The sequence below is a fragment of the Seriola lalandi genome, unplaced genomic scaffold (assembly GCF_002814215.2).
Source record: "Seriola lalandi dorsalis isolate HSWRI2012SDOR001 ecotype SW California unplaced genomic scaffold, Sedor1 jcf7180002054972, whole genome shotgun sequence".
Lineage (NCBI taxonomy): Eukaryota > Metazoa > Chordata > Actinopteri > Carangiformes > Carangidae > Seriola > Seriola lalandi.
This window is the reverse complement of record NW_019525660.1, coordinates 2,237,775-2,250,700: the sequence shown is the minus strand read 5'-3', so window position 1 is coordinate 2,250,700 and position 12,926 is coordinate 2,237,775. Positions and strand designations below refer to the sequence as shown.

The window sequence follows — 12,926 nt, the reverse complement described above, 5'->3', positions numbered from 1 at the left end:
AATACTTCAGCATCTCAACCTTATAATTTTTTGTCCTTTATTGTGTGTATTTTATTGGGTTTTCAAAGAGTTTCAAGATGTTGCAGCGTTACCTTTCTTGTTATACACTTTTATTATAGTTTCATTTCCTGCCGAGCCCTTCAGCTCCGTATCAGCGCAATACAAAAACCCTTTACTAAAGGGAATTTGTCATGTATGAACGTGTGTTGTTTCATTTATTAATAAACAAACTTCCACATCTAAAATATAGCCTTATTTATTTAAATTAAAGTATAAAGTATGTGATTATTTTGAAAAGACTTTTAGTTGCAGTCACTTCAGGAAGCAACTGGTGTACAAGTATCGATTGAATATCTTGTTTAATGTATGCAACACAGAACAATAACATTTTAAAAGCATAAAACAGGAGGTTCAAAGGCCATAATGATTCTACATCTACTTTCTTTTTCTTTTTGTATTTTACAAAACACACTGATCTGTTAACACAAAAATCCCAATAACCTTTCATTCCTGAGAACCTGTTCTTCATTTTGCATATGCCTCATGCAAACTATTTGTTCATGCACATTTTCTCTAAAACTGGCATTAGTCTCCTCTCCTGTTCCTTTTTCTTTTTCATACAGAAGTGAAATGATAATAGCCACCATGACAACTGTTATTAGTGCTGAAAAACAGATTTCATAAAAGAAAAAATGTTCCAAAAGCAAACATCACACAAAAAAGGCTTGTGTGATGAAAAGGAAACTGACAGCTTCAGAGTCAAAAGATTAAGTGAATGTAGACTATGCCTAACAAAATACAAGGCACTTCAAGACCAGTGTGACAGGAAGCACACTTTTGAATCTATTTTGCCATAACCAATCAGATGCATTGGATGGTCTGACCTCACGATCATCTCATCTCCTTCCCTCACTGAAATACAAGTCTCCTAACAAGAGACATTGTCAGTGTGATGGTGTTGTGGGTCACGCTGCTTGTTTTTCATCATGGATGTTTTTATTCTGTTTTCTCTACCAGTTTGTTGTGCCAGGTGCATCATAACTTTTAGACATTGTACAATCATTTTTATTGAATGTATCGTATGATTTCTTTCGATTCAGATTCACTGGTTCCATTGATCACATTTCAGCTCGGTGAACCCGTGACCTTAACATGGGCTCTGCCTAATGTTGAGATTGGCAGCAGATGATTCCGCTGGTACAAGCAAAGTGCCGGGGATACTCTGAAATTAATTGTGTCAGTGTTGACATCTATAAAATCTCAGTATGCACCAGAGTTTTCTGAATCCAGATTGGAGGTAAATATTGATAAGAGATTTATCATCCTGATGGGTTGTGAGGATGACTCAAGAATATGAGGGAATGTATCACTGTGCAATCACAGAGTGGATAAAACAGAATGAAGTGGGACATATTTGTGTGAAAGGTAATAATGTGATTTATTTTTACATACTTTTCCAGTGTCTCTAATCATATTTTTTAATTCTCTGAATATGTTGGGATGTCTTAAATTTTTAACTCAGTTATGTGCCACTCAGGAAACTCTCAGAGGACATCAAACTATGCTGTTGTTCAGCAGCTGATCGTATCTGATCCAGTCCGTCCAGGAGACTCAGTGACTCTGCAGTGTTCAGTCCTCTCTGACCCTGAGAACAAGACGTGTCCAGGAGAAAGTGTGTACTGGTTCAGAGCCGGATCAGGTAAATCTCATCCTGACATCATCTACACTGATGGACATGAATGTGAGAAAAGATCTGACTCTCTGAAGAGCTGCATTTATCGCTTTCCTAAAAACATCAGCACCTCTGACTCTGGGACATATTACTGTGCTGTAGCCACATGTGGAGAGATATTATTTGGAGATGGAACAAAACTGGATCAAGATATTATTATTTTTCTTATTATCTGTATTATTGTTGTGTTAATTAGGGAATTTGCACATTTAAGTTTCAGATTATACATTAAAATCCATAAGAACCACTAGGATGTAAAATCATCTTACCGGTAGCTAATACTAAACATCATTTACTTTTACTAATTGTTTCTGTCTTTTCATGATGTTTCAGGAACCTGCATGTGGTCACAGACGGCCAGTGCAGTTATATTTCTGCTGTGTGCTGTCTTGGTTTTAAGTCTGATTGTTATAGCCTCCCTCATTTGTATCATCAAGACAAACAAGTGTGACTGTTTCAACAGTAATAGAAGTTAGAAACCACTGCATCCTGATTGACTGGTACCGGTGTGAATCTTGTTTAGACACAGAGACCATAGATCTGTTGTAAGTACATTTCTATAGAGTTTATGCTGCTTTTTTTTTCTTTTTGGTTGATTGTTTTTGTTGAGTGACCATTTAAACTATTTGTGAACATGATTTCGAGCTGCTGTGGACATGTCATTGTGTTGGTTTCCTTGAGATTTACAAACAACAGAATAACTGAAATCCATCTGTCACTTACATAAACAGTAGTTTATCAAGTTTTGGACTTTGACAGCTTCAGAGGGATTTAACAGGATTACTTGCCATGTGCAGTTTTCTAGAAGCGTGTTGCATCTGTTCCATGTGAACATTTTTTAAAAGCAAAATTCAGTAGCCTTCAGTGTGGATCTTTTCAATAAAAACTACTGTTGACAGGTGAACCCCCACCCTAAGGTGAGAGCCTCTATAGGGAGTTGCTCTGCCTATAGAGAGGGGTTTTGCTGCTTGTGGTAATATGTAACAGAGTACACACACTCTTGTGGTGACTCTCTCTTCTTCCTTCCTCTTTTCACTCTTCTTGCAGAGAAATCCAGTGCTGCATAGTTCACTGCCTCTTTTTCACCATCCTGCAAAAATATAATATATATTATACAATATAATGTTTGTGTTTATTCAGAGATAAGGGCTGTAACATCAAGACCAGTTAGGGATCAGGTCTAGAGTATAAACTTAGAACATAAGGGGCAGGACTGCTTTACAGTGAAATTACATCATCAGTATTATTACATTTGTGCCTTTTATCTCTATTCCCATTAAACTTTATCATATAGTGAAAGACATTATGTTGTAGCTACAAGGTAATATAAGACAAATAAGACAACACACCACCATATATTTACCAGATCATTTGATTGATCCACAGTTGACTCGTCATGTCCACGATGATGGGAAAAACTCATTGCTCCTGTTAAAAAACAAAAACAACACAAAGTCTTCACATTGTATGTAAACATGAGGAATATGGTTACTGCTGTCGTAGTGTAGCGCTGATCACTCTTGGCGTTAACCATAAACGTATTTCTTGTTGTATGAACCTACTTTCGGGATGTCAGTGGAGCAATGACACAGGGACAGTATCATGGGTAACCAGAACCACTTTAATGTCCGGTTAAACGGTAGTACAACTGAACACCGATCACATCCGTGATACATGACCCTGCTGCCTTACATCATATCACTCCGCCAGTCTTAACCATCACTAACCATGCAGGCAATGTGGAGTATGTAGTTCCCAATCTAAATCAAGGAACAGAATACAATATACAGTATATGTACTGTTTATGAGTTGCAATAATTTAAACATTATTTAAATTATTCCAATTCTCCAATAAACCTGAGAAAAAAATAAGGTAATCTACAGAATAAATCTTTATGATTAAATCTCATATTAAAATAGCATTGTGCGTTACTGTCGACCTTTCATTACAATAACAGGGACGAATGAACAAGGGACATATTTTCAGTTTTTGGCTTTACATTAAAGAAAAAAACCTGTAATGTGCTCAATGCAGCTTGTGACATGTAAATATGGGAAAATATAGAATATTGTTTTATACCACACCATTCTCTGAAATGCTGTGCTATAGGCCTAAAATATTTATGGCAGTTACAAGCTGGTTTGCAAAATATTATTAATGTAATTTCATACGTTCGGGCTCTTAAAGCGACGCATCGAAAGCATAACCGAAATCAGAAGTTGAGTACGGTGAACTTACCTTTACAATGTTCGCAAACTGTCCTTTGATTTATGTAGTAAATAAGGATGCCAACCACAGCCACGCAGCAGACCAACAGTCCTCCAAGAACAAGGACAACTGGCTCCAGCTCTGATCCTGAATATAAACATTTTCCAAGAGACATTAAGAAGTAATCATTGGTTTTTTGAACGCCAAGCAATGGCATTTAGAAAACTAATGATCTTCAATATGATGTTTAGTCAAAAATATCCTGTTGTTTTATTTGAGTTCTGAGCTAAAGACCTGACATATCGTAGAGAACAGTGTTTGATTCATTGATTAAAGGTAACTTGAAATGGAATAAGGCACATATGTTTCTAGGAGGAAAAACAACGTATCATGTAATTATTGTGACTGAAATTTATTTTCAATGTTTTTGCACAACAAATGTTTTAGGTCTCAAATGTCTAGATGGAAAAGTTAGTACATTAAGTTATCCTCCTGAAACCAACAGACTAATCATCTTGATATTCATTTACATTTACGCTAAATTAAATTACGCAAGACTCATTTATGATTCAAATACAATTGTAAATACATACTTGTCTCCACTTTAGTTCCTTCACCAAACAGGATCTCTCCACATGTGACCACAGCACAGTAGTAAGTCCCAGCATCAGAGGAGTTCTGTATAGTTTTGGACAAACTGTAGACACAGCTCCTTTCCTCTTGTTCATCACTCCTGTAGCTGTGAGTGTAAATGATGCCTGGATGAAATCCTCCTGATCCAGCTCTGAACCAGTGCACACTGTGTTCACCTGGACACTGGGCTCTGCTCTCTTTGTTTTTGTAGAGAAGTGAACACTGGAGAGTCATTGAGGCTCCCAGCTGAACTGATGCTGTCTCCGGACTTTGATGCACGTAGACATGTTTCTGCTGTTTATGATCTGTGTGATTCAGTAAAAAAGAGTTAAAAGTATTTCACACTCTAAACTTTTTCATTCATATCAGCACAAACACCAAAAGTATAGGATATTTTACCGTTCACAGACAAGAATGTGCCATTGTTGAAAGCCTGTAAATATCCTGTTCCACTCTGACAGAAGTACGTTGCTTCGTCCTCTTTGCTGACATTTCTGATGGTAAGAAGACACTGATCATCTCCTTCTGTTAGTGTGAAACGTGTGTCTTTAAATTTTTTACTAACTGTTAGTTTGCCATGGACTGCAGCGGCAACATTTTGGGCTATATGTCCAAGAGGCTGCTTATACCAGGAGAAGCTTTCTTTCATGTCAGAGACTTGACATTCAAAAGTAACACTGCCACCAAGTTCAACTACAGTCAAAGAGATCAGGTGAGAAACCTCAGCAGTTTGAGTCCAAGCTGAAGAAAAGAAGCAAACAAAAACAAATTACAACATGAAAAGAGAAAATAAATACAAAATGCAAAATATGTACCTGAAAGTTATTATTACAGGGCCTTGCCTAAAATATATGACTATGTTTAAATTTAATCAAACAACAGTTTGACTATATTTAAACAGAGGTATTTTTGTCACACTAGGTAAGTCGTGTACTTACACACTGTGCTAAGAAGAATCAAAGCAGCCAGTTGTCCAATCATTGTGGTACAGCACCTTTCTCTTGTGCTACTGATGTCTTCCTACCTGAATGGAAGATTTGGTCACAAGATTATACAGAGAACAAATCAGTGATTGGCTGAAATAAAGAAAAATAACCTCCCCGCCTACATTTACCTAACCTATGATCCATTTTCATTTGATAAGAGATGTACATGTAGCCACTTAATCATGACTGAATTTCTTGTTTCCTGATAACTGTCTTTTAGATGGAGCAATATTTCTATTGTTCAGTGCAGCCCAGATGGACCCACACACTTTTTTCTACTAGACCCTAATCATTTTTGTATGTGGTGGTGGCTAGTTTGCTAGCTAATGAGATGCAGCATGTAAAATGTGACACTATTGGAGTTGCTGAAAGCTGTATTTTCCTCTCTCTGTGTAAGCTGGCTGTTTTTCTTCCACTGTTTGTACTTAGCTAGGTCAAACTAATCTTGGGCTTTTGAGCAAGTGGGATAAATATCCTGAGGACTGGAAACTTTTCTTAAAAACATTTGATGTTTGAAACTCCACATAAGGATTTTTTCAAATCATGTTAGCTGCAGTGTGGGTGGCGGGTCTGTGCGTTTGAGGGAAAGTTGCAGGACAGAGGTGAGAGGAAATGTGACCAAAAGCAGATGGAAAATCAAGTGATGTGGAGGATTCAAAGGTAAATTTGAGAGAGGCAGAGAGACAGAGCTCTTAAGAATGTGCAATTTGTCATTAAGACAAAGTAATTCAATTTCATCAACCTTAACATTACTGAGGACCCTTATAATGAGCTGCACCAATCATGATTTTATTAAAATAACATTGAGAAAATGAACAGCATGTTTATTTTCTCATGTTTCTGAGTAGTTTCTTCTGTGCAAATGGAAAAGTTAAAGTTAAACTGAAGGAGTTCCACATAAGAGACTCAAATGTCTCCTGATCTACTGGCAGTGAAGTCAAGATCATGTTTACTTGATTGACAATGGCAGTTTTTTTTCACTAAAGTCTGTCCATATTGTATTTTATGAGTCACTGCTTTGTAAACCAGTCTTTCTAACCCAGATCTGTTTTCTTGATCGCTCCCAGATGACTCAGGTTCATAGACCTCACATTAACCATGGGCCTCAACCAGGACAATGTTTTCACCTGTATGAAACCGGTCGTTTCAGCTTTGGTTCACATTTATGCCATGTGCACATAGACACAAAGAGAGAGAGAGAGAGAGAGAGAGACTAGTAGATATACAGCAGGTGGTTTGACATTGAACTGCTGTGTATTTGTTCACCACAACTTCCCACAACTGTAGACAGAAGCGTGGCGAGCTACATGGGGCGTGTTTTATTATTTTAGATACAATTACTATTTCGTTGTTAAAAAAATATACTGTGTTAGAAAATGCCAGGGGACAGATACTAACATTAATAAACTCCTCCGTCTCTCTGCATGACTGCCTTGAGAACAACAAACGAAACCACAAGCAGCAGCTACTCTCTGACAGATGCAGGTTGTGGTGGGCCATTTCTCCACCCTCTGACCAGCCACTGAAGCTGTTTACTCAGAACAGACCTGCCTATGAGCTTCAACAGGATATGAAGCGATGGAAGAGCTACATAAGCTTCTGCAGGTTAATTTTAGTTGAACAGTTGTTTTAGTTGTAGTTAGTTAGTTTGTGTCCATCCCTCCTGTACCTTTTCACTACTCCCGTTAGTCGCTGTGTAATTATTAATTATCAGAACAATAATAAAGCATACTGTGGTTGTATTCAATTGGCCTTTTTAAAAACTTGAAAACAGCGGTACAAGCCCAGCTTCCTGGGGCTAAAATAGAGAATGAGAGAGGAAGAAAAGCCTCTTTGTATTCACACCTTAGTTTGAAACCACAGCCACAACAATTCTTAAGTTTCCATGCATCATTTGTTTGTCAGTGGTGACTGTGAATGTGTTTATTTGTGTCTATTTGTGTGTCAGATGCAGCAGCAGTGTGGACACAAAGAAAAAGAAGAAAGTTCAAGACAGAAATCAAGAGTTTATGAAAGTATTTACTGCAAGGCTTTTGTTTTGAATTAGTTTTCTTGTGTCAATCCTCCTGTACATGTAACAGTATATATGTAGTATGTGTACAGGGGCTGGACACACCATTGTTTCAGGGGATCATTTATTTAACTGTCTGGTAATTTTCTATGTGTCAAAACTCCAGCTACACATGTTGTATTAACAACAACCAACATTTTTAGTCTTGTGGTCAACAGCATGTTGACCTTGACGACGGCCACAAACCAAATCGTGAAGATCTGACAAATATTGCTGTATTTTTAACCCTGTAGGTTGTCTGTCTGTTTAACTGTTTTCTGTCTCCCTACACTTTGCAAGTAGCTTGGGTTGTACTGGACACCTCCACTCTACGTCGGTCATTGTTTGATGCCAGAGTCTGTGGTGTTGTACTGGACTGTGTCTGTCACTGTTACTGAGAGTCTTTCCACCACTGAACATGGCATCGGCCAGGACTTCTTTCTGTTGACCACCTTGGTATTTTTGTTACATTACTGCAAGGGAAAAACCTCAGACACTTTTTACACCTCTAGGTGAGCGTGTGTCTGTAAAACTGTGAGCGTGTTGCTCTGCTACTGCCTTTCAGCAGCGCCCTGAAAAGAAGTGAAGTGAGTTTAGAGGATGGATGGTGTGACCACAACCACCTCCCTAGCTCTGTGTGCTGTGCTCTTCCTGCGTAAGTGACTGACATGAAGAGTGGGAGGGTCATCACTGATGATGTGGAGCTTCTGAATTGGTTGGCTTGCACAATGTTTAAGATGGCTCCTCTGTCGTTGTGTGTGGCAGAGGAAAATGGCTGCTCAACCAAGTGGTAACAACAACAACGCTTTTGATTTGGGGCCACAGGCTCTTATACTGTATTTACTGACATATTACACATACACCATTTATAATTAAAGGCTTTTTGGGTTCAGTACTTGTCCTCAAATCACACAAAAATGGTTGTATTGTAAATCATATGTTTGTCATTTGATTTTGATGGCAGTGATATAATCAGAGCATATAATACTGTTTTGATTCAACACGTGTCACACGTGTCTCCCAACAGAAATAGACTGAGAAAAAAATCTGTTGATATTCATATTCACATCATAGCAGTATCATCTCATAAAATTGACACCATCAACTATATTTCTTTGAATATGACAGATTATAAATATATGTTTTTTTACCATTTTTAGCAGCTGTATGTGGAGACAGTGACACTTTAGTGACATTTCCTATCAAAAATAAATCAGAAATTAATTAAAAATGACGAGAAATCCAACATTCCAGTAAACTGCAAACTCTATGTAGAGAGAGAGAGAACTGCATTAGCAGCAACGCAGCAGAGACGCAGCCGGTATGAAAACACATGCGTGCTTCTCCGCAGCAGGTCAGCGACAGCAGCTGCCACGCTCAAGCAGCAACGCATGCATAGTTCCCAGTGTAAGAACTACTGCAGTGTGTTATTCATGTAGCATGATGAAAAGCTTCCCATTAACTGTAAAGACCCTGAACACCCATTCGAGAGTTCTCAACAACACGGGCTGAACGGACCTCTAGTGAGGTGGAGGCTGGGTGGAGCTGTAAAGGGAATGACATGGTGTCATCAAATTCGATGCACTTCTAAGAATGATAACAGTGTATGTTGTCACACACTAAACAGACACAGAGGTCTAATTAAACAACATCAGTAAAAACACCTGTAGACTTTAGGTGTGCAGAGGCTTTAATCATAGTTCATTCACCATCACAATATTTTTCTTACCTTAATCGTCCTGGAAAAAAAGTGGCATTGAACTGAAATCATCATCACTGAACTAGAGGTTTTGTTTGGCAACAAGTCTGTAAGCTTCTTTTGTTTTTGTTGTTTTCTGTGTTTGGTCGGCTTAATGGATCAAACTTAGAGCAAACAATGACATAAGTAAATCATGTTGACATGTGACAGGAACAATACCCATGCGTCAATCATATTTTAGCATTTCTGGACACCTGGCTGCAACAATAAATATGGTAGTACAACAGTGAGGTGAATGACACACTACAACACAAAAGTGTGCATTACTGTGTCATATTGTTTCTTCTGTGCCCCTTCGTGTAAAGGGAAATTCTCTAATACATGACCCCCACTGCTGAAAATTACACGTGGATGGTGATATTTGACCATGTTAGTGAGTATTTGGCGAAAAGCCCATTAATTAATGTGGAAATATAAAGGAAAATGTTGTGAAGAATATTGTTTTGGATTACTGCAGTTCACATCAAATCATCTGTTGAGTTGTCTCCCAGTGTCAGATATAGAAACCCACCATGAAACATGAAACAAAAGCTCGTTGTTGGTGTTGTTTCATGTGTTTAGGCTGGAAAGATGGTCGAAATGATTTCCGCTGTGGTGGTATACTAAACAACAACCTAACGAGAGGCCAATCAGATTGCTCTCACATTGTCCCCTCCCACTTCAAATGACTACATTAGGGCAAATCATCTTAATAAAGGGTTTAGATTAACTCCGGGTTTAAGTGAATTAACAGGAAAATGCTGATCATATTCCATCTACTGCTGTTACTCAGAGCGGGACGTAAGTATATAAAGTCAGCTTTTTTCCATATTCTGGAATATGTGTTTTGAGCTTATAATCATCTTCTTGCATCAGTTTAGCACTGGGCATTAAAGGATATATATCTGTTATTAATCACTTCTCTATCTACTTGTATTTTTAGGATCCATCGATGATCAGATCTTTGAGTCAAAGACTGTTGGGGTTGGAGATGATGTGAAGCTGACGTGTATCCGCCAGACATCTGATTACGACATCAGCTTATTTTGGATCAGGCTTGTTTCTGGGAAGTTCCCTGAAATCTTGGGAGGAACATTTACATTTGATTATGATGGTGTTAATGAGACTCCTCGCATTACAGCAAAACAGGAGCCTGGAACTTTTATTCTGTATATTAGTGAAGCAGAGCTAAGTGATACTGGAGTTTACTACTGCATGACAGTACAACGGACTGACATGAAATTTGTAACAGGAACATATCTGAGAATTAAAGGTAAATACAGTTTGCAAAAATTTCACATTCATTAAAAAATGTCCACCACAACACCACAATTTGGAACAGCATTTTAATTTTCCTACATGTTCATACAAAGATACATATTTCTGTAATCTATGGGCAAGTCTTTAAATTAATATGTTTAAATAATTTTCTTTTCATTTTATTAAGCAAAGCATGTTTATTTTTGTGTTTGTATTTCCCAGGACCAGAACCTAATATCACTATGGTCATTCAAGTCCCTCCATCCAATCCAGTCCGTCCAGGAGATTCAGTGGCTGTCCAGTGTTCAGTCCTCTCTGACTCTGAGAAGACAACATGTCCAGGAGATCACAGTGTGTACTGGTTCAGAGCCGGAGCAGATGAATCTCATCCCAGTTTAATTTATGCGCATGGAAGCAGTGGTGATCAATGTGAAAAGAGTCCTGAGGCTCAGTCGACACAGAAATGTGTCTACAACTTCTCAAAGATCGTCAGCTCCTCTGATGCTGGGACTCATTACTGCGCTGTGGCCACGTGTGGAGAGATATTATTTGGAAATGGAATGAAACTGGACATTGAAGGTAATTGCAGAGCATTTTAATATAATTGTGAAATTTGCATATTTGTATATTTAATTTTTTAATCTGGAATCCATTAAGATCATGTATCATAAAATAGTTGCTTCTATTGAATTTTCACATCATCAAATCACAATTAACCTTCATTAGTTGCTCCTTATATCATTACAGAATTCAACATGTGGGATTTGCAGAAGGCTAGTACAGCTCTGTTATGTGCTACTTTGGCTATAAGTCTGATTGTTATTGCCTTCCTGATTTATATCATCAAGAAGAAAACTTGTGATTGTTACAAAGGTAATAGTTTCTTATCAAACTGGATTTTGCAAAAGACAACTTCACTTGATTTACATTACTCCTTTGTGTAAATCTTAAATCTTAAATCTACAGCTGCAGATGCTGCAACAGGCAGTGGTTACCAGCGAAGTCAGCAGGTAAGGTCTATAAAGAAAAGATGTAGCTGAATTTATTAGCATATTTTCTCCTTGCATATGTTAATGCTATAAAATATTTCTGCCTTATAACCTTCTTAATGATATATGTTTTCAGAGAGATGAAGCCTCATTGGTTTATTCTGCTGCAACCTTCACCAAGAGGAAAGCTGGCAAAGCAGAGAGAAGGAAAGAAAAAACGGCCGAGGGAGAGACAGTCTACACTGACGTCAGGACTTTTGTGACAGATTAACAATCCAGTCGGTTGTCTTGCTTATTAAAGGAGCTATTTGTAAGTTTTGCTATTGCTACATAGCCAGCGTTAGTATTAACAGCTGTTTACTTGCTAGTCTTCTGGAGAGCTTTAGCCATTGTTGCGCTTACAACACAAGAAGTTATAATACGTCCTCTGAGCAGTGCTACTTCTTCAGGGCAGACTGGACGCTACAGGGACTCAGTATCAGAAAGTGACGAGACGGTCTGACCACACCATGGCTAGCTAGTTAGCATGCTAACTTCAGTAGTTTTAAGCCACATTTTTAAGATTTTTTTACACCTTGGTTGTTTTCATCTATGTAGTTTAACCAGATAAAGGATTTTAGTCATCGGTCATCTGTTTGGCAGCTCAGATCCCAGCCCCTCCGACACGTCCTGTGTCCGCCAAGGAGCGTCGGTGAATTAGTGATTTTTAATGTGAAACTGCTTTATTCGTTGTTTCTAACAGTTTAAATTCCCTGGCCCGTTTGTTATGGAGGAGGACGCCTCTGCGGATAATTCGGCTCCTAGTAAAAACCTCCTGACCAACTGACACTGAAGGAATCCTAAGTGGGAGAAGCTTATAATGGTGGTGAAGACTACAACTCCCATGATCCCACGCTATTTCACATCACTGTGGCCTTTTTTGTGCCTTATTTACAAGAAACAAATTAAACAACCTTTCTAATGCCAAACTGTTTCTGCTGGCAGGATCTGTTACTATTATATATATATATATATATATATATATTATTATATATATATTTATGCTATTTATTGAAATAACAATATAAAGAAAATCAACAATTTTTCTTTTCTCATGTTTCATAGTTTCTGCTGTACGAATGAAAAATGCAAGTTTGTTTGTTTTTCCACACAAAAGACACAGATCTCCCCTGCAGCTGTGAACTCAAGAGCATGATAGACTTTTACATATCGTGGGTGTGACTAACATGTTACCAGTTTTTCTTTATCTTCTTTTCTCTTCTATTTCCCTGACTAAAGACTGTCCATCTTGTGTTTTACTTCCTAAATAAATCTTGGTTGTCTCATTCA

The 12,926-nt window shown here is 37.9% G+C and overlaps 2 protein-coding genes across 4 annotated transcripts in view; one reads left to right on the top strand and one right to left on the bottom strand.

The window, feature by feature from the left end:
• Positions 1-5,632, bottom strand: part of LOC111648287 (uncharacterized) — a 15,565-nt gene extending 9,933 nt beyond the window's left edge. For 2 of the 3 annotated variants that reach the window (XM_087171778.1, XM_087171779.1), the window contains exons 1-3: positions 5,513-5,632; positions 4,974-5,315; positions 4,535-4,879 (exon numbers count right to left, since the gene is read on the bottom strand). In XM_087171778.1, the coding sequence (XP_087027904.1) occupies positions 4,535-4,879; positions 4,974-5,315; positions 5,513-5,555 (730 nt within the window). In that variant the 5' untranslated portion in view covers positions 5,556-5,632. Of the gene's footprint in view, positions 1-2,447; positions 2,823-3,095; positions 3,161-3,971; positions 4,089-4,534; positions 4,880-4,973; positions 5,316-5,512 lie in introns of those variants that run through there. The other variant, XM_023398137.2, reaches the window with a different exon arrangement.
• A 4,468-nt stretch (positions 5,633-10,100) lies between these two features.
• LOC111648286 (uncharacterized) lies at positions 10,101-12,926 on the top strand. The gene is made up of 6 exons (XM_087171723.1): positions 10,101-10,149; positions 10,292-10,621; positions 10,831-11,187; positions 11,356-11,481; positions 11,575-11,618; positions 11,734-12,926. Exons 1-6 carry the CDS (start codon positions 10,107-10,109, stop codon positions 11,866-11,868), a joined length of 1,035 nt encoding a protein of 344 aa, XP_087027849.1. The 5' UTR covers positions 10,101-10,106; the 3' UTR covers positions 11,869-12,926.

Coding starts and splice junctions, on each gene's coding strand:
- LOC111648286 (XM_087171723.1), top strand. CDS start 10,107: ATGCTGATCATATTCCATCTACTGCTGTTACTCAGAGCGGGAC. Junction 10,622..10,830: donor AACATATCTGAGAATTAAAG/GTAAATACAGTT, acceptor TGTATTTCCCAG/GACCAGAACCTAATATCACT. Junction 11,482..11,574: donor AACTTGTGATTGTTACAAAG/GTAATAGTTTCT, acceptor TTAAATCTACAG/CTGCAGATGCTGCAACAGGC.